This window comes from Nannospalax galili, unplaced genomic scaffold (genome assembly GCF_000622305.1).
Source record: "Nannospalax galili isolate Female #2095 unplaced genomic scaffold, S.galili_v1.0 scaffold563, whole genome shotgun sequence".
Classification (NCBI taxonomy): domain Eukaryota; kingdom Metazoa; phylum Chordata; class Mammalia; order Rodentia; family Spalacidae; genus Nannospalax; species Nannospalax galili.
This window is the reverse complement of record NW_008350459.1, coordinates 385,108-411,864: the sequence shown is the minus strand read 5'-3', so window position 1 is coordinate 411,864 and position 26,757 is coordinate 385,108. Positions and strand designations below refer to the sequence as shown.

Below are 26,757 nucleotides of genomic sequence, written 5' to 3'. Positions count from 1 at the left end.
GTAATTAAGAAAAATTAAATACATCCCAAAAGAATTTTTTTATACTGTGGAAAAAATGAAAGATCAGTAAAATAAATGCACATTATTAGATAATTGGAATTTTAACTCTCTATCCCTCCAAATGGTTATTCTAAGATTTACTGCTAGGTCTTTAACTCCCTATGTTATATATACTATCTCATTTACTCTCTACCATACCCTAGGTGGGTTAAATTATGAATGTCCTTTCTCTGAAAGGATAGAAAGGTTCCATCCCTCTTCTAGGGGCCCCCAGTGGATAAACGACTAATTCATGTTTAGATCAGGGTCTGCTGACTAGTCTAGGCATTGAAATCCTGAAGCCTACTTCAAAGGCTTTATCTTATAATACAGTATCTTTAAGCAAGAGGATGGTTTACTGCTGGTTTATTCTAGGAATTAAAGGTAGTTTTTATTATGAATCTATCAAGCACAACTGCTCTCATTAACCAGGTACCTACCACATGTTAGGATCACCAGAGATGACATCTAAATTACTGTCAGTCCCATTTAGTCAACTAACCCCTCACCTTGAGATGCTCAAACCCACCCATCACAGCGTGCTTTTCCATCAGCTGATGCCTACCATCACTATCTTTCAACTCCCTGCCATTTAACTTTCAAATTCCACTATGTCTCTCTCACCTCAGGCATCCCCTTCCTTCCTTCTTATAAATGTGCTCTCTATTCCTTCAAGACATCCCTCTGCCCCTGCCAGTCACTGACAGTTGGTTAGGGTAGTTCTCTCCATGTGAACACATTCCTTACCCAAACCAGTTGCAAATGAATCATTTTAGCTCTTTAAAAGCACTGCACTAATTTTTAAGTCTCAAAAAATAGTCCCACGATAAGAGCCTGAAGAGTTGTGTGTTTTAAGGCTGGAAGGTTAGGCATTCCCCCGGAGTAAAGATCTAGAGACACCCAAAGCAAAAACAGAAACTACCCAGCTTAAGGCACAGTTTTGGTCAAAGGGAGATGCTATCCCACTGAAGTGGAACATATACAGAGGCTCAGGACTGGCAGGCAGAAGCATCCTATCACCTGTACAGGAGACTCTGGTGAGTGCTGAGCATGGATATGCAGTGAGCATCTCAGAGTAAGGTTAGGGTCCCCCACATTTTTGTATCTAACTGAAGGTCTGCACCTCACATTATTATATCCATGGCTTAAGACCTGCACTAGCCAGTAAAATGGCTATTGACTTCCACAGCAAAAAAAAAATTTCCAGTTCACAAAGTCAATAACGACCTACGACCCACCCAGAGATTCTTAATTCAAGAAATTTAGAAAGAAGGATACCAAATAACGGCCCATTCAAACAGACATGGCTTATCTATATGCACATTGCCAATTACTATATGCTTAAACATACGTCAGGCTGTGATTAGCCATGAGTTCATGAATAAATTGGAACACTTTCCCACCTGCTCTACAGAGCCTGCAACAGCAATGTAGCAGCCGCCATTAAGAAATGCCCAACACGCGCATTTTGCCCTGTGTCATGCCACCCAATGAACCCTCCCTGTAACACCTCAGCTTAGAGTCGAGGCTATTGTATGCTATGAATTGCAGTGGCCTTTGGTGTTTTCATTTGGTGTATGTTGTGTTGTGTGTGGTATGTGTACTTGTTAGTGGAGATGTGTGTATGTTTTGGGTATGGATGCTCATTCAAGAGGGTGCATATATTTCTGGAGACCAGACATCAGGTGTCTTTCCTTGATGCTCGACATCTTTGCTTTTTGAGACAGTTTTTCACAGAACTTGAAAGCTCATTGATTTGGTTAGACTGACTGGCCAATGAGTGTCAGGGATCTGCCTGTCTTTCCTCCCTCACCCAGTGCTGGAGTTACAGATGTGTGCTACTGTCCTAGCTGTTTACCTGAGTCAGGCTTTGACGTTCATGCAACTGAGTCACCTCTTCAGCCCTGAATTATAGTTTTTATGTTACATACAATGTTTTCTTGTTCTTAACATAATGGCTTAACTGCAAGAAATGAATGTATTTTCCTATCTTCATTCCTCAGCATGCATCAAATTGGTATTTGTTAGAAGTTTAGAATGTGGTATTTGTTAGAAAAATGTTTGATTTTAAAAATGGCAGTATGAGTCGCAGACTTGGGCTGTTAGATGAGTTTTGGCTTGAGATTAGGACAGAATTTCCAAAATGGCCCTAAACACACTTCTGCCATTTTGTACCATATACTTATTTGAAGTTGTATTGTGAACACTGACAATTATCAAATCAAAATACTAATCAACTCTGAAGAATGCTGAAGATGATCTATGGCTGGTAGTAGCAAATATTCAGCCAAGATTTAATTCCTTATGGAAAATAAGAACATCCATCATATGCTGCAAATTTGTTCTTGTCTTTAATAAATGGTCAAATTATATGTATATACCAAAGAACTGTTTTAAAATAAATTTTTCTATGATTATCAGTAAGTGTTTGACTTATATATACCTATTGTATATGCCTATATATAGGGGGTCATGTAAAAATTTCTTGGGAGAAAACAAATGTGTCACTAGTGGGAAAAGTGTGTGCTACCCTGCTCGAAAGCACAATGCTCATAGCCAGCTTGTTACTCAGAACTGAAAAAGATAGTAGGACAGAGACAGACAGACAGACAGAAGAGAGGGTGAGAGTGAATGTGCCATAGGACAGGGTTTTCATAAGTGATGTTTTGAGAGATTACAGAGATTTCTATGGCAGTACTTTTGTGACCTATTTGGTTGTATTTATTGTTTGTGGTGCTGAGTATTGAACTCAGGGCCTTGTACATGCTAGGCAAATGCACTACCAGTGAGCTACAATTCCAGCTCTATTTCTGCTATCGGAACAGAAGCAGGTTTTTTCTTATCATAGTTGCAGTTTTCATCTTTTGTAAATGTACTATCTGAAGACAGCAGATTTATATGAGGACAGAGTGTGGCATGTGAGGCAGGGGGCTAGGATCATCGTGGAAGGTCTCAGTGCATGGGGCTTCAGGTACAACGTAGTGATAAATGCACTATAGCCTGTCAGGCAGTGCTTTCTGAGCCCTAGAGTGGGGACTGGATATTGGCCTTGCTGAGATTCCATGACCTTTTAGCTCTTTAGTAGAACAATACAAAGTGGAGCCTCCTCATCCTTCCTAGGGCTGAGTACCACAGTGTGCTCTAGGCATCTGGTACCAGGGGCTCAGTATATACTAGCTAGTCTTAGTAGCTTAGCTGTTTATGGCTTTCTGGGTTTCTGTTTCCTTCTCAGAAACACTGAGGTAGGGCACATTGGAGAAGCTTTTGGTTCAAAAGCAAATGAACTCTATTTGCACAGTGACACATAATAAGCTCTGCTTCACACCTTTCACAACGCCCGGCATTAACAGTGGCATAGCTACTGTCAGGGTAGATACACTCATGAGGAGCCAGGCTTGTTACCCTTCAAAGTTTCCAAAACCCTCACCCTCTTGCTTTTCTGCCAATGAAATAATCCTGTTCTTCCCACACACATCTTGTGAAACTGACTCGCCTCTCATAACTGCCTGTTCAGTCTTCTAGCCCCTCACCTGGATTCCTGCAGGGACATAATGAATTCCCTTTGTCCCAAGCTCACATTCTATAGTATGCCCCTGGCATAAAGTCCTTCAGTGACTTTTTTGTAGCCTTCGTAATGTGTGGGGTGTGTTGGGAGTGAGGATTAGGGGGAGCAGGAGATAGAGGGGTCCCTTCAAAGTCCAAGGCCTCAGCTTCCTTTTCTAGACTTTTCTGTTACTCCTCTTTCTGGCTCTCGCTTATTCCCCCATGCCCACCAGCGTGTACCCCTATCCCTCTGTTCTTGTCCTCTGTCCCTCCAATCTCTCTCTCTACATAGGACTCTATCCCTGCAGCCAGGATGGTCCGTCCTGTTTACCCGTTCCTGACTAACTTATCCTTCAGAGTCTTCCCTGATCCTTCCTACCCTGTGTCTCGAGGTCAGATGGTCTCCTGAGCAGTTATAATTAGTAATTCCATGACAAGGGAAGCCCAGGGTATTCCTCACACAGAGCTAAAAAATCTCTCCCCCACAGGATGACAGCCTTGGTTAAGAGTTGTTCTTCAACTTCCTCAGCACTGATGTTTACAGATGAATTCCTGCAATTTGAGCATCTGCTACCAGGGTGAAGAGAGACGGAAAGGCCAGGGTTAAGGGAGGCCGTCATTCTCTGTCAGTGGCAGGAGCTGCATAGAATTTCAAGCCAGCCAACATTCTTTCTGTGCCCCCTCCTTTGTCCCAGGGACAGTTTTTTACAACACCATCTCTTGAAGATGACAAAGGTTCCTAAATTCTGCATCTCCTTTTTAACTCTCCTCCTACCTCTGAACTGCCTCTGCACAAGAAAAGAAATGGTCTTCTAATCAAAAGTAGATTAACTCCCACCCTTTCTCTCTTGCATCTGCATTTGCACCACCATTGTCCAGGCCATAAACAGACCCCAGGGTTAGTGATTTATCCCCTGCTTTGTGTGGAAAGGGAACAAACGGGGCCCTCCGTTGAGCAATTCTGCGTTTATTGTAGGCCGGCTCGCAAATCCCTTCCTTATTCACGTCTCACTTAGAGCTTTCTGAAAGATCAACAGCAAGGGAAGATAAGGCCTGCTCTGAAACAGAAGGAGCACGCGTAACAAACATTTCCGTGGATGCAGAAAGAGAAAGGGTTTTTAAAAAATTTGTGAACAAGCCTGAAGAATCCCTCCCAATAAAATCATGAGTAGTTTTATTTTCACAATTAACAACTATTTCAAATGAGCTCCATAAAGGTTCTTATTAATGGGAGCAGTTTGTAGTAACAGCTCAAACTCCAAATCACCAACCCTGTGAACAGAGAGCTAATCGACAATAACATGGCAATATTTGTCCATGTTAATTAAAAAACAAAATGAAAAAAAATCAAAAGAAAATATTTTAAAGTATAAAGAAAGGACTCTCCCCCCCCACACACATACACACACGCACACATCCATATACCACACACACTACACACACATACATATACACTACACACACCACATATATACATAGTATACACACATATACACTACATATACACACAACCATATATATTCATAGTATACACACACATGCACACTACACACACACACACTATACACAAACATACACACATGAGTTCTGAAGTCAGCTTGTGGAGATCGCTTAGGCTGTGGCCACTCTCCATTGTTTGTGATCTTTCTGGGTGGATTTTTTTTTTTTTCACAGATTAGTTGAATAAAGCAATTTGAACCTCTGGACCAGGCACTGGCTTTGGTTTTGTGTTGGTGAAATGCCTGCAGTTCTCATGGGATTTCTACTACTGTCATAACCCCCATGCCCCTTCCAGAATTGGGTTACTTTTTCCTTTTCATAAGGTGTTATCTCATTTTTGCTCAGGGGCCAGTTATTGCAAAAAAATTCCCCTAAGTATTAAGAGCTAATTATACTAAATTCTGATACTTGCAATGTAGATGGATCTTGGAAACTTGCTAAGTGAAATAAGGGAGACACACAAGGATACATATTGCATGATTCCATTTATATGAGGGGCCAAGAACAGGTGAATTCAGAGACAGAATAGATTAGACTTGGAGGCTGGGAGAATGAGCAGGGAGGTGGGGAGTAACTAGTGTGTAACACACTTGCCATATATAGACATAGTATATACGCTATACACTGTGTATACAGGTATGTGTATATGTGTGCACATGTGTGTGGTACATACTTGTGACTGTGCATGAGCATACAGAGGCCAGAGCAGGACACTGGGTGCCCCCTTCTATCGCTTTTCCTATCATCACTGTATTAGAACAGGGCTCTCACTGAACTGGAGGTCCAGTATTCTGGCTCTACTGGCTGGTGTTTCCATTCCCCAATGCTGGGGTTACTGGAATATGCAGTCACGGCATTTTATTTTATTTTTTAAATTTAATGTGGCTTCTGGTGATTCCATCTCAGGTCCTCATGCTTTCAGAGCAAATAGTCTTAACCATTGGGCCAGCACCTGAGCCTCTGGAGTTTCTGATGAACAGGTCCAGAGTTTTTGTTTGCGATGATGAATTCTGGCAAAGGACAATAGTGAAGATCATACAATATTGTGACTGTATTTACTGCTGATAACTGGGCCTAAATTTTAAGTCATGCCTACTTTACCACCATAGAAAAAACAAAAAGTGAATTATAGAGCCCAATTTCATTTATGAGGGCTAAACATCAGAGAATATATTTTAGATGCTGCAGTCAACATAAAGTGAATATGTCTTGATATTTAGGTCTATCAGAAAGGTCCTCAATTATGCACTGGGTTCCAATTCACTAGTAAAATTCATTGGGGTGATTGAAGGGGCTTTATACCTGTTCCATATAGCCTTGTGTCAGGCAGTTGAGGAAGTTCTTTCCTCTGGCCTGTTGGCGTTGGCACACCCACCCCATCTCATCCCTCCACTTGCTGTAGGCTATGAAACCAAATAATTAAGCTTATTTTAGACATGGAGGGTAAATAGGCTCTCAGTGACACCCTGGGCCTCTCTTGCGCAAAGACACAGGATTTACTGTCTGGTATTTGAAATATCTATTTTGTCAGCTCAAAGGACTTGGTTGTATCCTGGTTGCATTCTTGAGAGCTGAGGCTGGTGGGGATGCGATCGCCAGTCATCTGTAGATTGGGGCTTTCTGAATTAGACTCATTTATAGAGAAAGAAGCTGAGATCAGACTGGCCATTTGTCCTTGGACACACAGCTAACTGTCAGCACGGAACTGGAGTCCAGACCCGAGCTTTGTTCACTAATCAACCCCAAATCAAAATCCTGAAAGAAATAATTCATTCTGTCATGGCTACCTTTTATTACACTAGAAACTAATTCAAATTACATGTAGGTACAGAAGGTACATTAAAACCTAGAACATGCTATAATATAGCTTTTAATTTTTTAAAAAGATTTTTATTTTAATTATACATTTGTGTGTTGTGTCTATGTGGGGATATGTGCACAGAACTGTAGGTGCCCTTGGAGGCCAGAAGAGGAAGTTAGAGCACCTGGAGCTGGAGTTCCAGGCAGTAGTAACTCTTCTCATGTAGGTGCTAGAACTCAACACAGGTCCTCTGGAAGAGCTGTACATGCTTGTAACCACTGAACCATGTCTCTAGCCCATATAACACATATTTTTAAAGTATAAAGTTAAGGGCCAGCGGGATGGCTCAGCAGGCAAAAGCACTTGACACCAAACCTGATGACCTGAGTTTGATCCCTGGGGCCCAAATGGTAGAAAGAGAAGACCTCTTCCACAAGTTGTCCTCTGACTGTTACATGTACACATGTGCGTGCATGTGTGTCCCCCCCCCCGCCCAAATGTAAAAGCCAATGAAACATTTAAGGTAGAAAATTTAAAATAGTTTTCTTAACTAAAATCTCAGTATAGATTAGCAGGCCCAACAATATTATAATATTTTAAAATCTACCAGAAATGATTGGCATTGTCCAAAAGCTAATTGCGTGAATAATCATTTAATAAGAATGACTCTTACTGGAATGCTTACTGTATTCCTAGCACTGTGTTCAGCATTGTAGTGAAAGATCTCATTCAGTTTTACCCCCAGCAATCCTCTTAATCCCGTTTTACATGAAAAAACACCACCACCACCAAACTTTAAAATTCTTAGTAACCTGTGGCAGATTTCATTGGGAAATAGCAAAATCAAGATTTAGGTCCAGTTCTGGCAGCTTTCTAAACATCTGCTTTTCATCATTTTGTTATGGCCCCATGAGCATAAGGGGTAATTTATGCTGCCTTTAAAAGTCTGATGTTTGCTTTATAACAAAGGGAAAAAAAATCCCATGAGGACAGTGGACATCAGTGTTGAATGCCCATTGAAATATGGGGAGCTTCAAGGAAAACTCACCTTAGCCCCACAGGTACAATCCCATCAACCCAGGCTACAACTGTGATTCTCACCAGTAGTCTCTGTTCTACAAAAATCCCTACGTGTCTGTTGTTCCTCCAAACCAGATTTCCCAAGTGATAACTCTTAATTGCTCAAATAATGGCCCCTTTGAACATGTTTATGAGGGCTTCCTATCCCAGGTATAAATCTAGCTGATGACCGTTAATTGTTAATTATCTATTTCTCATGAGGGGTCATTATGATGTTTTATTAATTACTGTTTTTGAAGTAGGAATTTTTTGAATGGCCTTTCTTACACAAAATTGGCTTTGACTATTCTAGATGACTCTGAGCATGAGTAGGTTTATGCATTCTATCAGTAACCCTCTTGTCCTTTTGTTTCAGACAGGATCTGGGACTTGACAGGCAACTCCTACCTCAGAATAGTTTGGTAAAATAGGTTCTCAGGGGATCAGCTAGTCTGTTAATGGCCACAGGTGGACAAACCCAGATAGCCCTCGTCTTACAGGAGGATGAGATGATTTTCGCCTTGGAAGTGAACTAGACTAGAATTAGTGGAGAAAGAACTCCTTTGGCCTTACCCCAAGATGAAAGTGACCCTAATTATTGTGGATTCCTCTCTCTCACACTCTGGTTTTGCTCACTAAATACACTGAAGCACCAAGCGCTCCTTTGCCCACACACCCATGTTCCATTTTATCTTTGTTGATGCCTGAGATGTAGGGATCCCATCAAGAAAAGTCATATGATTCTAGGAAACTTTGTTCACAAGTTTTCATGAGAGTTCACCTTAAGTGGTATGTAAGAAGCACTCAATAAAATACTTGTAGTTGTTGTAGGTATTTTTCTAAGTGAAATGAGTGGGAGGCAGGGTTAGGGCACACCCTGGCACTGTTGGGATCCGGCTGGGGGATGGGGGCTTCAGCAACTGTCAGCTGTTGAAGGTTTGCACTGAGTCGGGTCTGTGCTGAGCATGTTATAAACATTAACTCTGTGTAATCCCCACAACGCCCAAGGAAGCATGCAACATCTCCTTGACTTACGACAGAAGAAACAACAGGATACAAAAGTTAAGAAATTTTTCAAGATTAAAGTAGTAAGTGGGATGGGATTACAGTTCAGAGAAGATTGTGCCTAGCATGTACAAAGGCCTGGGTTCAACTCTGGGAAGCATACACACATGCATGAGTACATACACACACACACACACACACACACACACACATATACACACACAGAGGTACAGAGGCGGCAAGTGACAAAGCTAGGATTTGCTTCTTGTTGGAATAATCACTGGGATCTCTGGATCTCTGCTTTCTCATGCATCAAAATGACAGCAAATACTCACTGCAAATATTTGTAACCGAGTATTCGGTATTTGCTGATACTCTATTAACTGTTAGACACAATGATGAGTACTATGAATGCAAATCATACAATTTAATAACTTTTAAAAGCTGTATGAAGCCCTCCTGGCTCTTTTAGAATTGAGTCTGTCGTGACTGAACTATTTCCAGGTCTAAAATTGGCTATGACTCTACTCAAATAGTTCATTCAACGAGAAGCAACCTAATGTCCACTAACAGAATGAATTTAAAAAATGTGATGTATACACACAATGGAATATCATTTAGTCTTTAAGAGGAAAGAAATTTGACACCATGGATGAACCTTGAAGACAGTATGTCCAGTGGAATAAACTAGTCACAACAGGACAGATAACATCTGATTCCACTTACATGGGGTACCCAGAGTGAATTCTTAGTTCCAGAAAGTAGAATGCCTGAGTCGGGGTGGGGCAAGGAGGAGGGGGGAAAAGGAATGGGGAGCTATTGTTCAATGGTAGAATTTCAGTTTGCAATGAAGCAGAGTTCTGGAGATGAATGGCTATACAACAATGTAAATATTATTTAGTACCTATACACTTTACACCAGACAACAGTCAAAATGGTCATTGATAATTTTGATTGCCAACTTGGCTGGAGTAAGAAATGCCTAGGAAATTAGTGAAATGCACCTCTGTGTGTGTCTGTGATAACATTTCCAGATATTAGCTTATGAGAGCTGTGACCCAATGAACTAATTGGTCCATTGATGGATTCATAATATGTTGGCTTTACCAGGAGGTAGTGAAAGGAAGGAGGTGGGACTTAACTGGAAGAAGTCAGTCACTGGGAGGGAAGAGTCCTTGGGAGTCATATCTGTTATGGCGTTTTCCTGTGTTTCCTTCTTCTGCTTCCTGCCCACATTGATTGTGCTGCTCTGCCACACCTTCCCTGCTATGATGGACAGACACCTCCGAAACAGTGAGCCAAAATAAGCACTAATCATTCTTTAGGGATTTTGGTTACTGTAATGTAAAAATAGTCTCATTGTTTCTACTTATATTTTAACATTTAAAAATTAGTTGAAGAGTGCTATTCAAGGTGTGGAGAACAATGCCATTGCCTTTAAGCAGCACAATAATCTTGGCGGGAAGAGAAATAGAAAACATGGATGACCAGAGAACAGTTAACTACTAACTTACATAGTTCACAAATGGCACAACAGCCAAAGCTCTTTTTTCTTGCTCTCCGTGTTATGGAGCAGGAGTGCTTGGACACTTGCTCTGTCTTCAGATCTCTCTCATGTGCTGGGTAAATTCTCTGTGATTAATTTCACAAGGTGCAAATAACACCTTTTCTCTGGAAGACACTCTGGGGACTGCTCCTAAATGTATGTTGGTTTGTTTAGAACATCATTTCCTGAATTCTATAATTTTCTACCTACTCAGTATAATTGAATATTCAAGATGGCTCACACCCGGAAAAGCAGTATGATTCTAACCCAACTGAAAGGACTTGTTTTAGCAAATCTTCAATAGAATTTTTCCCACAGGTTGTCTTTGAAATATATTAGCAACTCTTTAGTAGACTAATAATAGCAACCACTAAATCACCTAGTTCATTGAAGTTTTTGAAACACCTTTTCATTTTAAAGTCAAATTGTTGCCATAAAAGCAAAGTCATGTAGAAGAGAAAGGGACCTTTTAGTTGCAGGCATTTTAAAGCAAATAATTATTCAAGCAAATAAAATACATAAGAAAAATCTGTTTAAAAAGACTTTAAGGGCTGGGGATATAGGTCAATTAGTAGAGGGTTTGCCTAGCATGCACAAAACCCTGATTTTGAGCACCAACACTAATAAACTGGGTCTGGTGGCACACACTTATAAGAAAGAGAAGCAAGAAGATCAGAAATTTGAGGTAGCAAGTTCAAGGCCAACCTAGGCTACATGAGACCCTATGTTAAGAAAAATGTATTCTAGTCTGTCTTGGCAGGGTGAGAGTTATTCATTTCTAAAAAATAACATTATTGCTTATAAATACAAATAAATTCAGGAAATTCTGTTTTACTTAAAGTATTTGCCCAATCTTGTTGAATATTCTTGTGACAAGTATAGCATTTGCTGCCTATGAAATTATTAGCACATCACAGAGACTTTCTGTACCAGTGCAGTTCTGATGTTTGAATACTTTCCATCTGCACTTGCAAATTCAGAATTAGACAACATATGAAAAGAAAAGGCTGTCAGGGGAGCAGAATGTTGACAGAAGTATGTATTTTGGGGCTGGAGAACTGGGTCAGCAGTTAAGAAAACTTGCTGTTCTTCCAGAGGACCAGAGTTCAATTCCCAGAACCCACATGGCAGCTAACAACTGTCTGTAACTCCATTTCCACAGGATCCAATACCCTCTTCTTACCTCTGCGGGCATTGCACACATGTGGTATACTTACATACATGCAGGCAATGCACTCAAACACATAAAAATAGTAAAACATTTTTAGAATAAGTCATCATACTATCCCAAAGAATAAGTCAGTCAGTTCTGATAGAACTTTTGTTTAGAAAAAATGAATTTGCTTTCATGCAAATAATATGCTAAAGAACAATTTTAATTTAATTCAGATTTTCAAGTTTTCCCTTTCTCATGCAAGAGTTCACCCATGGGAAACGCTAAGTGAATGTAGAAATCACATCCAGTTCTAGAAAGAGCATAGGAACACAGAAACATTCGCACATGCACGCATGCACACACACACACACACACACTCCTTGACCCCTTACCAGTGATCCTAGTCTCTGAGTGCACTGTGAGTGCTTCCCGTCACCATCACCTTTAGCTTCACAACTTCCCACCCACATCAGGCCACCTAGCACCATAATGGCTCATGAGCTGCAATCCTGAGGCTGCCTCTCTCCAATGTTTTTCTTTCCTCGTAACCTGTCTTACACTTCTCTTGTGTCTCTAATTTCTCATTCTTTTCTCTGTTTCTTTTTATTCTCTTCACACACAGGATTGTGGGCATGGGGATCTGGTGGCTTCCACAACCAACTTCATCTTTTTTTCAAGGTCAAGTGTCACATTTAGTATAGTATATATTTGCTAACTATTTAACATGTATAAAACTGTGCTTCCATTTTTGTTAGATTCATATTTATTATTTTTTATTTTGTGTGTATGCATGTATTGCCTGCATGTATGTAGGTGCACCCGTGTTGTGCAGTACCCATGGAGGACAGAAGAGGGCTTTGGATTCCCTGGAACTGGAGTTACTGACAGTTGTTAGTTGCCATGTGGGTGCTGGGATTTGGGCCTGGATCTTCTGCAAGAACAGCCAGTGTTCTTAACCACTGAGCAATCTCTCCAGGCCCAGATTCATATCTTTTTTATGTTTTACTGATGAGTTTTTTGAGTACTTTGCTCAGTATCCAATTTTCCCATAAGTCCTTTTTCCCTTAAGAGATTTTACAGGGAGAATGATTTTTTTCAGGGACACATGTCATGTTATAGCAGAACTGATGTTAGGCATTTGGAAACTCACACAGCTCTTTCCCTCTATCACCTGTATTTTCTTTGTGTTTTCAACATCTGATGTGGAAATAAGAACACTCCCTGTCTGTGTTCTATCCACAGAGCATGCATTCTTATAAGCAAAGGAGGTTAAGGAAGAAGGCCTGCCTTCTGGACCTTTAGCACCCTGGATAACCCAGGATGACCTCAACTACTCATCCCTGCCTTGTTTTCAGAAGCAAGCCAGGATAGTCAGAAACTCAAAGGCCAGCTTTCCATCATCTGAGATTTAGTATTTCTTAGTGAGATATGAGAATGTTATATCCACAACTGCTATGTCCATTGGAAATTCTCATACTGATGTCATCAAGTTCTTTAGTAACTTGGAAATCCCATGCGAAGGGTTAACAACATAACTAGTCTATTTTCTAAAAAAACTCACTACTGAAAAGACAAACGTTGACTCTTTCTTATGGACTATCATCATCAGAAACTTTCTTGATTTCTTCTTTATTATTTCTGGTGATGGAAATGGAGAATAAATGGCATAAATCTGCCAGTGAAAATATATCAGCTATAGGTAATGCATGGTGGAGACCACCAGTTGTTGATGAAAATGTTTGCTACCTTTTTTGGGGTACACAGAGTACCTGTCCCTTAGAATTTTGTGTGACTGTGACAAGGTTCTCATGAGTAGTTTGAGGAGGCATGTACATCACTTGTATGCCTTTAAGAAACCTTCCCCATGTCTTTTCTCCTGTTTAAGACCAAGATGATGAAAAACCATAGAAACCCTGGAAGCCACATGTTGAAGTTGCAGAACCTTGTCAGTTCAAGTCCTGAATGATTACATAGAGATGTGCCCCTCCCATTTACCCTAATTCTTACAAAGGACCATTTCAAGAGGAAGAAAGGAACCTCTGTTGATTAGACTTGGGGGTCTATTTGTTACTGCAGTTTAGTCTACCCTTACCAATCTAGTATGTATTATAAAACTCTGGAGCAGTCATTTTTAACAAGGGCAGTTCTGTCCCCAGGGGGTATTTGGTAACATCTAGATGTAGTTTTGGTTGTCAATTGTTGACTGGAGTAAGGTTCCATTAGCACTTGATGGGAAGACGTGAGGTTTTCTGCTCCACATCCAACAATGCAGATGACTTCTCTCATAATAAGAACTATCTACTCCAAAATGTTTACAGTGTCACTGGTACTTGCTATACAGAGCTTAAGAGGAGGACCAAAAACACATAACTATCTGGTAGAGTCTGAGAGACTTGTGAAAATAATATAGCTTAGCTTTGGAGTAAGGTCCGGGTTCCACTTCTGGCTTTACCACTGATCCTTTATGTGACCTTTGAGGCGTTACTTTACCCTCCGTATATTCAATGTTCTCATGCCAAAATAAGAATGAGGACAGTCCTCACACAGCAAGAGCTGTAAGGATGTGGCACTCAATCCAGAGCTTGACAAAGCACATACCTGAGCACACTAACGTTATTTTTTAGTGTTTTTGCTGTTATTGGGGCATATATCTAGAAAACTTAGAAGTGGTAGCTACATATTATGTTTATAGCCATTTCGTTCTACTGAGGTGATGGGGAACTCTTACATACTTTATAGTGTCACATGACAATCACTGCCCACTGTGCTCCCAGGATAATCTGACCAACAGAGCCATTTAAAATGATTTGCCAAAGTTTGCCTCAAGATCTGGCTTTAAGGTTTAGAGCAAATCACCGAAGCTGACATCACTCATCGGCACAGATGGACTTCTGGGGATAGTCAACCACCACTTAGAGCAGTTCAGCGAATCTCAACCCGCTTTGCTTTTCATGAATACTGCCCACCTTGAACTGGTTGTACTGGTCATTGGCAATCAATCTGAAGGAATTTAAACATATCCCAAATGGGAAAACCCATTAGGAATGGAAAGAAGTGAAACACCAGTTCCTTGCCTTCCTTCCCACAGTAGGCAGCAGTCAGTGGAAGAGGGCCACTCAAAAGTATTCTGTGTGCCGTCTTCTAAGTTTATGCTGCTTTTGTTGAGGTGGCAAGGTATAAGAGTGAGCCAGGGTGGGGGCAAAGGTCATACAGCAGCAAAGCTCTCAGTGATAATAACGAAAAGAGGTGATCTGTATGGTTAAGGCTGATTCTATGTGTAGTACGTTCTGTTACACGTACTGCTTAAGGAGAAAGCTACAAAAGCAGGAGAGCATCAGCTTCTAAATAATCACAGCTCTCAAACGACTTTGAGAAAGACCTCGTATACTCATTATAATGAAAGTTCTTGGAAAGCTGTATCCATGTAAGAGCTCAAATGACTGACACATAAAAATGTTGACTACGGTATGCCAAGTACTACAGCATAAGTTCTGTGATATTTACTCATCTAACAGGTCTCCATTAAAAAATATCCCAGCCACGTCCTACAATCTAGGTTGAAACACATCTTTCCTTCAGTATTAAAAAGGCTACAGTCTAAATGAACCTCATTAAAAAGTGTCAGCAAAACAAATGCTATTTAACTGGAGGGAGAGTTATGAAGTAAGGCTCCAAGCAAAGGATCATGAAATTTGTAGCGACCCCCTTTCTTGGCAGCCTTCTCCCTCAGTGCACAACCTTCTCCTTGGGAGGTGTGTAGAGGGTATGGCTGGCCAACAGAATGCCCCCACATAGCCATTTGATTATGGTAGAAACACACACTGCCCTTTCCATACCTAACAATTCTGCCTTCCCCAAGATCACTGGGAAAGTCAGGCTCTACTAGAAACTGTCTAAACTCCACACTGTTGTCCTCAGCGGCAGGCAGGGTGCCCTGGGACAAAGGCCAACTCAGAGCTCATTTGTCTCAGTCGTAGATGGTCAGCAAGGCCCAGGGTGATGCATCTAGGCAGAGCGTGCTATACAAGATCCCAGGCCTGGGCTTGGCTTCCTTCTTTCATTCTGTACAAACTGGGGAGAAGGCTCACTCACCATGGGTGAGACAAGCATCCTTCCAATGAAGGCCATACTACCAACAGTCAGAGCTGGAAAAGCAGGCAGAACATTCTTCCATGGGCTTTCTGTCACTAAGGTGTGGAAAGTATCCTTTGCTCTTTGTCTGCCTTGACACTATCCATTCAATGAACAAAGTTACTGTGGGTAGAAGTTGCCATTTGAACCCTTGTTCAGCCGTAGCCTTTCACTTTTATGTAGGGTTTCATGAAGCCCAGGTTGGCCTCAAACTCATTACGTAGTCTAGGGGGACCCTGAACTTCTGGTCCTCTTGTTTCCACCTCCCAAGTGCTGGGATTACAGGCATGTGCCACCATATCCAGTTTCATAGTGGTGTGGATTGAACCCAGGGCTTCGTGCATGCTAGACAAATATTCTACCAAGTGAGCTATAGCTACATAATTGGAAGCCCCAAGCTACAGCTTTTGAGTAACCGTGAGTGTCTAATAAAGATATGCTTAAGCTTTAGCTGTTTAGAGACAGCTGCACATTTGTGTTTGCTATGGCACTATTCACAGCAGCCAAGATAGGGAATCAGCCTAGGTTTCCATCCACAGGTGAATGGTTAAAGAGAACGCACCACACATATACAAGAAGAATGCAATGATGTCATTTTCAGGAAAATGGATGGAACTGGAAATTATTGTGTCAAGTGAAATGGTCAGACCTAGAAAGACAAAACCCATGTTTTCTCTTATCATGCAGACTCTAGATTTTATCCACTCATACACACACACACACACACACACACACACACACACACACATACACACACATACACACAACATGAAAGTAGATGGGAGGCTATTTCGGGGGGGACTAGGGGGCCAGAGGGTAATGGGGGATGAAAATGAACAAGGATCACGACACACATGTATGAAAATAATAAAACTCATTATTTTGTATGCTAATTAAAAATAATTTTAAAAGACTTGGGCTGTTAAAAGTTTGGACATTAAAACTGTAACACCGCTTAGTTTTTTTTTAACACACTCGACAGATAAAGGTGACCGAAAAGTGTTTTATGTCCCTGGAATATGAAATAAAAAATAGAAGTGCATATTATCTTACCCTCTGTTTTCACTAAATATCCATGTCTTCAACACCCCAAAAGATGGCTTCATTTGTTTGCCCAGAGTTCAAAGATGCCATTTGTAGTGGGGATGCAGCTTCTAATTATACATTGTTATAAAACATTCTGAGCTATTTTAAACTTCACTAAAAGGGTAAAAGAGGCTGTGAGCTCTATCTGAGGCTGGATCTCATGAGGCTCTCAAAGGCTCTTTTATAGATCATTTGGAAAGATTAAAAGAAACTCACCCTGCCCAGGAGTACCCTTGCTAGCCAGTCAAAGGTCCATTAAACATGAAAGAGACCCTCCAGCTACGAATTCCCATCTCGACACAAGGTGTATGGCTGGCTATTTAACGTTTAACTTGTCTGCATCATCTCATTTCATCTGTGAATGCTTCTAGGAACCATATATAAAGAGAGAAATGACAGTCCCATTATTCCTCTGCAAACAGGTGACAGTTAAAATCATATCTTCCCTCTCCAAATTTTAGGCATAAATAAATAACAGAGGGGCTAGAGAGATCGCTCATCAGTTAAGAGCACCGGCTGCTCTTACAGAGGACCCACATGGTGGCTAACAACTGTCCCTAACTCCAGTTCCAGGAGATCCAACACACTCTTCTGACCTCCTTGGGCATTGCACAACACAGGTACACTTACATACATGCAAACAATATACTCATACACATAAAATAATATTAGAAATAACTAAGATGCTGGGGAAAGGAGCAGAGGTTGACAGGCATCTAGAGATTAAGGGTGTGGATAGAAATACAAAGAATGAACAGTAGTAGGGACAAGAAAACCAGCATATTGTCATCAAGGACAATGACATGCATACACGATCATTTCTGAATCCCTAACTGGCAAGGGAAAGAGAAAAACCATCTACATATTTTGAATTAGCTTAATACAATGTCTCTACATACTGGAAGAAAGGTATTTTCTCTGCACACATCACCAGCATCGGGGAGCCTGACCACCCATCTCAAGTTAGAAGGCTCTCTTCTCAGAAATTAGCTACATGGATATTTAGACCCATGTTAAACAAGTCAAATCATTGTGTATATGAATGTCTCCTAAATCTGTGTCTGTATCAATAACCTTTCACAAAATGATACTGCTCACCAAACCTGAAGATGAAACCGAAACGTGAGTTGTAGAGACTCTGTTCATATGGCATAAAAATAAAAGGAACCACTTCCAGAAAAATTCATTAAATAGAGAATGCTACTGATTGATATTAAGTCACTGACGTTCAATAAATCGGAGCACATAAAAGCAGAACCTGGGCTCAGAAAGCTGAAGTTCTTTACCATCCCTTCCTGTGTAGAAAGGCTCGCCAACTTTTCAAGCAAACAGGGTTAACACATCAATCAATACACAAGAAAGGCAGGAACAGTTGGGCAGCTTCAAACTTTCATAGGAAAGAAATACTCTTTATCTGGTTTTCTCCATTCATATTTTATTTCTTCTCAGCTAAGTTTTCCCAACCAGTCTCAAAAAAGAAAACAAAACCAAGAGTCATCATGGAATAACGCTGACTAACTCAAGGCTTCTCTTACTAAGATGAGGTTGATTAGGTGGAAGTTTCTAATACGAAAAAAAAAAAAAAAACCAGCATATATCAAAGACAACTTTAATAGCGGTCAGTTTCCGGAGAGGTTGTAAAAGTTTTCAACGGTTTTCCTCTCAAGTACAAATGACATCACTGCTGAAAGTTAAAAGAAATTGGCCTACTTTAGTCTTCATTTGGTACCACATATTGTTTTGGTTGCGCATCAATTGACTTTCTATTTTTACTGGAAGTGATGTCATGGCTATTTTTAGAAAACAGTGTCTGGCTCTGTCATTTGTGGAGCTCAACACATGATCGTGCTTTCGAATTTCTTTTCTTTTTCAAAAGCTATAAGAACGTAAGTATTTGGCGGAGAATGTGCTCATCAGCAAGTATACCAGCATATTTTGAAACACAGTTTAAATTAAAAGTCTAAAACAGAAATTGGTGTGGTAGCACTCACTTGTAATCCCAGCACTTGAAGCAGAGGCATCCTTTCAGCCCAGGCCTTTAAGGCCAGTCTGGGTTACATAAAGAGGTCTTGTCTTGGGACTGGAAAGATGGCTCAGTGGTTGAGAGCACCAGCTGCTCTTGCAGCAGACTCAGGTTTGATTCCCAGCACCCACATGGTGGCTAACAACTGTCCATAACTCCAGTTCCAGGAAAATCCAATCTTCTGACACCTCTGGCACTGCACGACATGGGTGCACTTACACTCATGCAGGCAAAACATTCACAGTGATTAACACAGAGACCCACAGCTGGACCACCTGCAGAGAGTAAGAGACTGTGGAGTGCTCAGCCCTGAATAGGACACTTATATCACCCCCTCTCCTTGCAAGGCTCAGGGGTCATTGTGGAAGAGGGGGCAGAAAGATTCTAAGAACCAGAGGAGGCAGATGAATACAAGGAAATCATATTGTCTGGTCTCAACAGGGCAGTTGCACATACGAAACCACAGCAATGTAAGCTCAAATCAGACAAAAATCCAGCATGGATGGGGACGAGGGCAAGAAGCTCCAGTACTAGCTGAGGCACTATTGACAACTGATGACCGTTGGGAGAGGGACAGTCAGTTTTCGTTAAGGGTCTGACACCTGGTAGGTTGAACAGACTCCAAGGGATGGACCCCCACACAAAAGTGTTTGGGGAATACAAATTAGACTCAATATGCCTTTAAAACAAAAGTAATAAAGCAGGCGTGGTGGTGCACGCCTTTAATCCCAGCACTTGGGAGGCAGAGGTAGGTGCATCTTTGTGAGTTCCGGGCCAGCCTGGTCTACACATGGAGTTCCAGGACAGCTGGGGCTACAGGGAGACCCTGTCTCAAAAAGATCAAAAAACAAAAGTAATAGAGAGCATGAAGTTGAGGTGGGGTGTAGTGGGGTGGAGATGGGGGTGTCTGAATATGATCAAAATACATTCCAGGACTTCTCAAACAATCGATAAAAACATTTTAAGAAATTAAAATAAGTCTGAAACAGGCTAAAGGTATTAACAAATGGAGGTATTTGATGTTATTGGCAGCAAAATGAGTAGCTTTGTAATATATAGATTTACTCTGGAATTTTGAGAATGAATTAAGATCTGAGCTCTACTTAGTCATTCTTTATCCTTGAAAAGATATCTATCAATCACAGCCAAATAAGTAACTCAGTTTCCATAGGATATGATTTGGCATATAAGCCAAGCTCAATTCCTACGGAATGATTTTCGTTTGTTTTTGTTTTTCAAGACAAGGTCTACCTGTAGCCCCAGCTGGCCTGGACTCACTATGTAGGCCAGGCTGGCCTCCTTCTCATAGAGATCCGTCTGCCTCTGCCTCCTAGAGTATTGGGATTAAAGGTATGCGACTTCCCATGTAATAATTTACAAGAGCAAGTTATAATTATAATGATTTATCCAAATAATTCACGATTGTAATAATTATGCCAAGAACTTATAATTATGATAATTTATGCAAACCACGTACAATTGTTTACTATAAACGTGAACAGAAAAGAAAAAGAAACCAAGCCCAGGGTTTTTTGTCTCCCTTTCACTCCCTTCCCCCAAACACCAAGTAACCAAGGGCCCAGAACAGAACAGTGACTTTATGTTTGTTCAGAGTCATCTGGGGATTATTGCCAGTTCCCCCTCACAGGTCCTAGCCCAGAAGAATGAAATCACAGCCTTGGGGGGCGGGGGCAGAACCAGGTAGCAGTAGTTTTGGAAAGTTCTAGGCATTCATACAGAACTGTAACAACAGCAAACGAGTTCAGCTACACTTGAAACCTATTTACCAAGAAGCCTGATAGTCTGCCGGGTGCACACCTGCTCCACCAGCTGCAAGGCACCCTGAGATTGCTGGTGTGGGATGTATTAACACAACATACTGGTATAATATATGCACAGTCAGTATCATCACCATTGCCCCTGACAGAGTTGATTTGCTATGCAAATGTTAAGCACTCTGTTGACCCACCTAGCACAGTACTAGGTTTGGTTTAAGTTAGAGTTTGAATTATTATACACTTCCTTCATTTAGGAGATCACACCCACCACCACCACCACCACCACCACCACGCGCTTTTCTTTTCTCTTTATTTTGCAAACTTACTTCCCCTGCATGACAAACTTAAAAAAGGAAAGTTTGCCTTACCTCCACGATGCTTTTTAGGTCTTGCACGTAAGTCCTTTCAGTCTCCAGGATTTCCTGCACAACTCTATCCACATAGAGAAGCTTGGGGCTGGTGGCTGAGTCTGCAGTGGTTTTGGGCGCCCCATTTGTGTCCACTCTCCATGGCATCCTGGACTGCCTTGCACTGTCCCCATCCATGTTCTGTGGCCCAGGACGGTTGTCCCTCTGTAGCTCGCTGCTGGAAAACGGCTGCGCTGGAATCAGCTCCAGCTTTATGGCCCCTGCTTCCTTATCCTGGTGAAATAAGCCCAAGTGGCTATTTGAAACCAATGTCATTCTGCTGCCAAAGGAGCCATGGCTGTCACGGGAGGAGGCTGAGGATGAAGTGGAGCCGAAGCTGACCGGTCGGTCACTGTCCGAGAGCTCCATAGTCTTAGGTTCTGGGGACTGGGAAGGGTCGGTTCTGGTCTCGGGTTCGGGAACTTCGATTACAGCTGATGGTAATTCAAGTTGCAACCGGTGGTGCCCATCTGCTTGCCGAAAGACAAAATTCAGGAGAAGTGGGGTTAGTGAGCATTCTACCAATCGGAAGGTGGAAAGAGGGGTGTAAAAACAACAGGCAGCTGGTGCTGGAGAAGGAAAAGCCGACTGAGATGCGTCCTCTAGACCAGCTAGAAATGCAGTCTCAGGCTCTGCCCCAAACCTCCTGACCCTGAATTGCAGCTGAACAGATTCCAGGGTGAGCCTGTGCACCCTAGGAAGCGGGCCATCCCGTGATGTCTCTAAGCGCAGCACCAGCACCCATGCACATATGCCGCTTCATCCAGACTGATTGAATTAAAGGTTCAGAGGTCAGGGCCTGAGGAACCTAGAACTTTAATAAGCACCACAAGTAGTCCTTAAGTACTGTGAAAGGACCCCGCATAATTATCACTGAACCTTTTTGTTTATTTGTGTTTGTTTTATTTTGCTTTTGAGACAGGGTCTCCCTAGCCCCAGATGTCTCAGAACTTGCTATGTAGACCAGGATGGCCTCAGTCTCACAGAGATCCATCTGCCATTACCTCCTGAGTGCTGAAATTAAAGGTGGATGCCACCACGCTGAAGTTTTTTTTTACGGAATCTTGAGAAAGACTGTTGTAGATTTTGTTTTCCACCATAATTTTGTCCTTTTTTTTTTTTTTTTTTTTTTTTTTGTTTTTTTTTCAAAGACGCTTCCCCGTTGTCTCCTGGTCTTTTCGCAATTGCTAAGTTAAAGCAGGTACCTATTTGTCCCTCAGCAGCCGCCTGCCTCTGCCTCCCAAGTGCTGGGACTACAGGCGAATTCTGATGTACGTTTTACCTGCACACAGCATTGAAGGAAGAATTGGGTGGGTGATGATTTTCTCACAGCGGACCCCCAAATCAAACTAAAATAGCTAGATTCACACCCTATTTACACTGATCCCTTCTTAGCATTCTCTAAAGCTCTTCTTAAAAACTGACATGCCAAGGCTGGCAAGATGGCTCAGTGGGTAAAGACACTTGTCACCAAGTCTGACTACCTGAGTTTGATCTCAGGAGCCTACATGGTAGAAGGAGTCAACTCCAAAAGTTGTCCTGCATATCCACATTACGCCTTCAGAGTATGCATTTGGCATCTTAGTTCACCTTTCCTCGTGAACACACACATGCATAAATGAACACACATGCATAAATGAACACACACGCATAAATGAGCACACACATGCATAAATGAGCACACACATGCATAAATGAATACATAAATAAGTACATAAATAAATGCAGTGAGGAAATTGACATGCCAGAGACAACCAGACAAGCCATTTGTGGTATGTAATGGAGGGTCACTATCCACAGCTATATTGGATATCTACATCCACAGCAGTTCACACACAACATCATAAAATGACACTGTGATCTTGTAATAAAATACATAGGAATTAAATAATGAGGAAAAATTAGGCAGGACTGAATTGTTAATATTTACGAGAGCCCAAGGTAAGACTAGCTATCAAGTCTAAAGGTCACTTACTATACACGGTATTTAAAAAATAATCATGGGCCCAAAAAGGCCCTACATGAAATTAAATACTCCAAGATATTTTGGTGAAACATTCAAGAATCCAAACTTCTTGAGTTGTAAAGTCAAGAATCGTATCTGTTCCCCAACACCTGCCAATAATGAGATTCAGGTTGAAAGAAGCAATATGCCTTATGATAAAGAATGTGATTAATGATGAAATTTGCTTCATTTTAGCAGGTTACCTTACTGCCAAAATCCATATTTACAGGCTTTGTTAGAAAAATATGTGAGAGAAATTTATGTTAGAAAAGTTATATGTGATACATATAATAACAAGAATGTAAATTAATGGTCTTTTTTCAATAGAAGTGTGTTCTGACTTTATAAGGAAGATAAAGTGGTACCAATATTTTTAGAATATAAATCCTTCAGATCAGTGTCTTTTTCCTAGATTGCACTCATAGCAGTTATGAACACAAATTTACAAAGCAAATATTCAAATTGCGACTATAACATAAGACCCTCAGTTTGAGCGACAGGAAGAAACAGTGAGAAACACAAAGGATGTGTGCAAAATCAGCAGGAGCACCAACACATGGTGTGCAAAATCAGCAGGAGCACTGTCACATGGTGTGAGTTTGCTGAACATTTTTAAAGCTTCTGAAATATTCTTTCTGTTTGCTCTTTAACAACTTTATAGCTTATAAAACATGGATAGGAGTAGTTAAAATGCACTTGACCTAAAAAGTTTGATTCAACTTGAGTGTGGCCAAGATCCAAGAAGCATCCAGACACACTTTCAGCAGACTGCACTTGGCAATGTTCAGAACCCGTGTTAAGAAAACCCCAACCATGTGGGAGAGGGAGATGGGTAGGTGAGTATAAGTTCTTGCTGTGCAGGTATGATGCTCTTAGTTTGAATCCCTGAACCCACAAAAAGCTGTGCACAGTAGCGTGTATCTGTAATTCCAGTGCTCCTATCGCGAGATGAAGGTGGAGATGAGAATCCCAGGAACTTGCAGATCAGTTGGCCTGGTATGTGCAGCACACCAACAAAACAACAAAACAGCAGTGTGAGTGAGCAAGGTTCCAGGGGAGTCTTCTAGGGCTCCTGTACCAGGCCATGTACTTGAAGCCGCTGGGGACAGCCTATTCTGCAATTGCAAATTAGGCACCTTAGAAAATAGAATAGTGCAGGTTTTTGGTATCTGTAGTATTCCCCCAAGCTTACTGCTCCAAACTAAATACTTTCCTAAATCACCAAAGACAGAAGTAAGACATTTAAAGTCAGGTCATTTGAGAACACAAGACAACATTTGTTAATGACTAACATTTTTCTTTCTTTTTTTTTCTCACTTTTTTATTGAGCTTTTAAAATTTCATACATTTCCCACTCAAATCCAGACCCCCTCCCCGATCTATGCCTCCCCCATTCCCCCACTGAACCCTTTGCACTCTGCCATATATGCTGAGTCCTATTCATTCAGGTGTTTGTACCCAAATGTCCTTCAGTGTAAATGCGTCCACTGGAGTCTAGTCAGTAATAGCTAACATTTTTCATGTTGACTCATTGCTTAGAAGGTAATTATAGTTTTATCATATAAGGAAGTGGGCCTCATAAAAGCTGTGTTGTCTTGCTCTTGCCTCCTGAAAAATAATTTAAGATTTCTATCCAATCTGGCCTCTTCTTTCTAAAACCATTTTCCAATTACTAATACTTATCTATAGAATTGTGCTGCTTAACAGAATAACTGGCTACATAAACACTGGAGATGGGGCAGTCCAAAACTGAGATGCCTTGTGAGTATAAAATACACACTGGACTTCAATGACAATGAGACAAAAATTATAAAAGGCCTCATTAATAATTTTATATTGATTATATATTAAAATAATATCTTAGAATAGTGAGGTAAAGAAAATACCTTATTAAAGTTATTTTCACCATTTAAAATTTTTATTTATTTTTATTTTACATGTATGAATGTTATACCTGCATGTATGTAAGTACACCCGTGTCGTGCAGTGCCAATGGAAGCCAGAAGAGGAGGTTGGATCCCCTGGAACTGGAGTTACAGATGGTTGTTAGCTGTCACGTGGGTGCTGGGATTTAATGAGTCCTCTGCAAGAGCACTCAGTGCTCTTAACTGTCAAACAATCTCTCTATCCCCTCATATGTATTTGTATTAGACAATGATAATGTTGAGATCTTCTCGATAATTACATTAACTTTTAAGATTTAAGGGCTGGAGAGATGGCTCAGAAATTAAGAGTATGTACTGCTCTTGCGGAAGACCTAAGTTAGGTTCCCAGCACCCACCACCAGGTGGCTCACAACCACCTATAACTCCACTCCAGGGGATCTGACACCCTCTTCTGGCTTCTGTGGGCACTCACAACCATGTGTGCATACTGACACACAAATACACATGCACACATATAATTAGTAATAATAAATATTTAAATCTGCCTGCTTAGTCATCATTGTTCAAATGATAGTGACTAGAGTGATGTGTAAAACTATCTTTTTTTTTGCTACATTCATATAAAATATTGTCATGAGTTAGTAGGGACAGAGAGGTAACTGCTGTGAGGTAGATAGTGGAGTTAACTGATTTTCCATCGGAAACTGGACCCAGAGAGGATTGTGTAACCAGAAAGCATTTTCTCCTGCTTTGAGTGAAAGATTAACGTTTGTGTAGCACACGCCTTTTCTAGAACTTCATTCTCTTTCTCAGGTAAAGAACTGACGACATTGGATAATTTTGGAAGACTTTTTGCCACCCATGGCTCATGGTCCATCACAGGTAGATCTTTTGACCATTACTACTATGAAAGTAGCTGGTTCTACCCACCTGGAGGTCAGGGACTATCTCATCCCTGGTGAGCCTAGAGGTAGTGGGGGAAGAAGTGCTGGACAGGGCCTTGGAGGCTCACTGATTACTACAGTTGGCCAGCCACCCTCCTGTTGGTGCCATTCTCAATGAAAAGACAGACTTTCACACATTTTACCTCATAGTAAGTCTTCCAAGGTGAAATAACTCGAATACCTTGGCTTCTCTTTACTCATCCTTCAAACTCCCATTGTTTTCTCTCTTTGGGAATCGCACCTCCAGAATCAACCTCCAGTGCTTCTTGCCTAACTTTTCTGACCAACTTTGAAAAATGACTTTCTGTGGCTTTGTCTCACCCAGTTGACATGTACAATGGGGGACTTGAGGATTCCCCTGTCTTCAAATACCAAAGAAAATGTTATAAGGCAAAGTTGAAACTCTTTTCACAAATGATTGTCACTGTTCCAGAGTCCTGTGGACAAGCCTCAGGACTTCCAATTTCTGCTCGTTACTATCCTAGACACTGAGTGTGCCTCCAAGTTCCTTGGCAGAACCACCATGCTGTACTCAATAGCACTACAAGAGCAAGTCTTATTTCCCGGAGCTGCCATGCTGGGACAGCCAAGTGGTGAGATGCATGGAGAAGCCGAGGGATGCTCAGAGGACCCTGCTGGTCCAGCCCCTGCTGCTGGAGTTTCTAGGACAGTCAGCAGGTATGTGAGTGAGAAACCTTCAGACCAGCCAGCAATCCCTGCCATGTCTGATTGCAACAGCCTGACATTCCCCAAGTCAGAGCCATCAGCGGGGCAGTGTTTCCCGAATTCCCAATTCACAAAACCGTGAGAGGTTACAAATGATTTTCACTGTTCCAAAGTCACTACGG

General features: G+C 41.3%; 1 protein-coding gene across 2 annotated transcripts in view; it reads right to left on the bottom strand.

The window, feature by feature from the left end:
• The window catches only part of Plekhg1 (pleckstrin homology and RhoGEF domain containing G1), a 161,861-nt gene that overhangs the window by 59,813 nt on the left and 75,291 nt on the right, over positions 1-26,757 (bottom strand). For both annotated transcript variants that reach the window (XM_029570756.1, XM_008847732.2), the window contains exon 2: positions 21,036-21,544. In XM_029570756.1, the coding sequence (XP_029426616.1) occupies positions 21,036-21,443 (408 nt within the window). In that variant the 5' untranslated portion in view covers positions 21,444-21,544. The remainder of the gene's footprint in view (positions 1-21,035; positions 21,545-26,757) is intronic.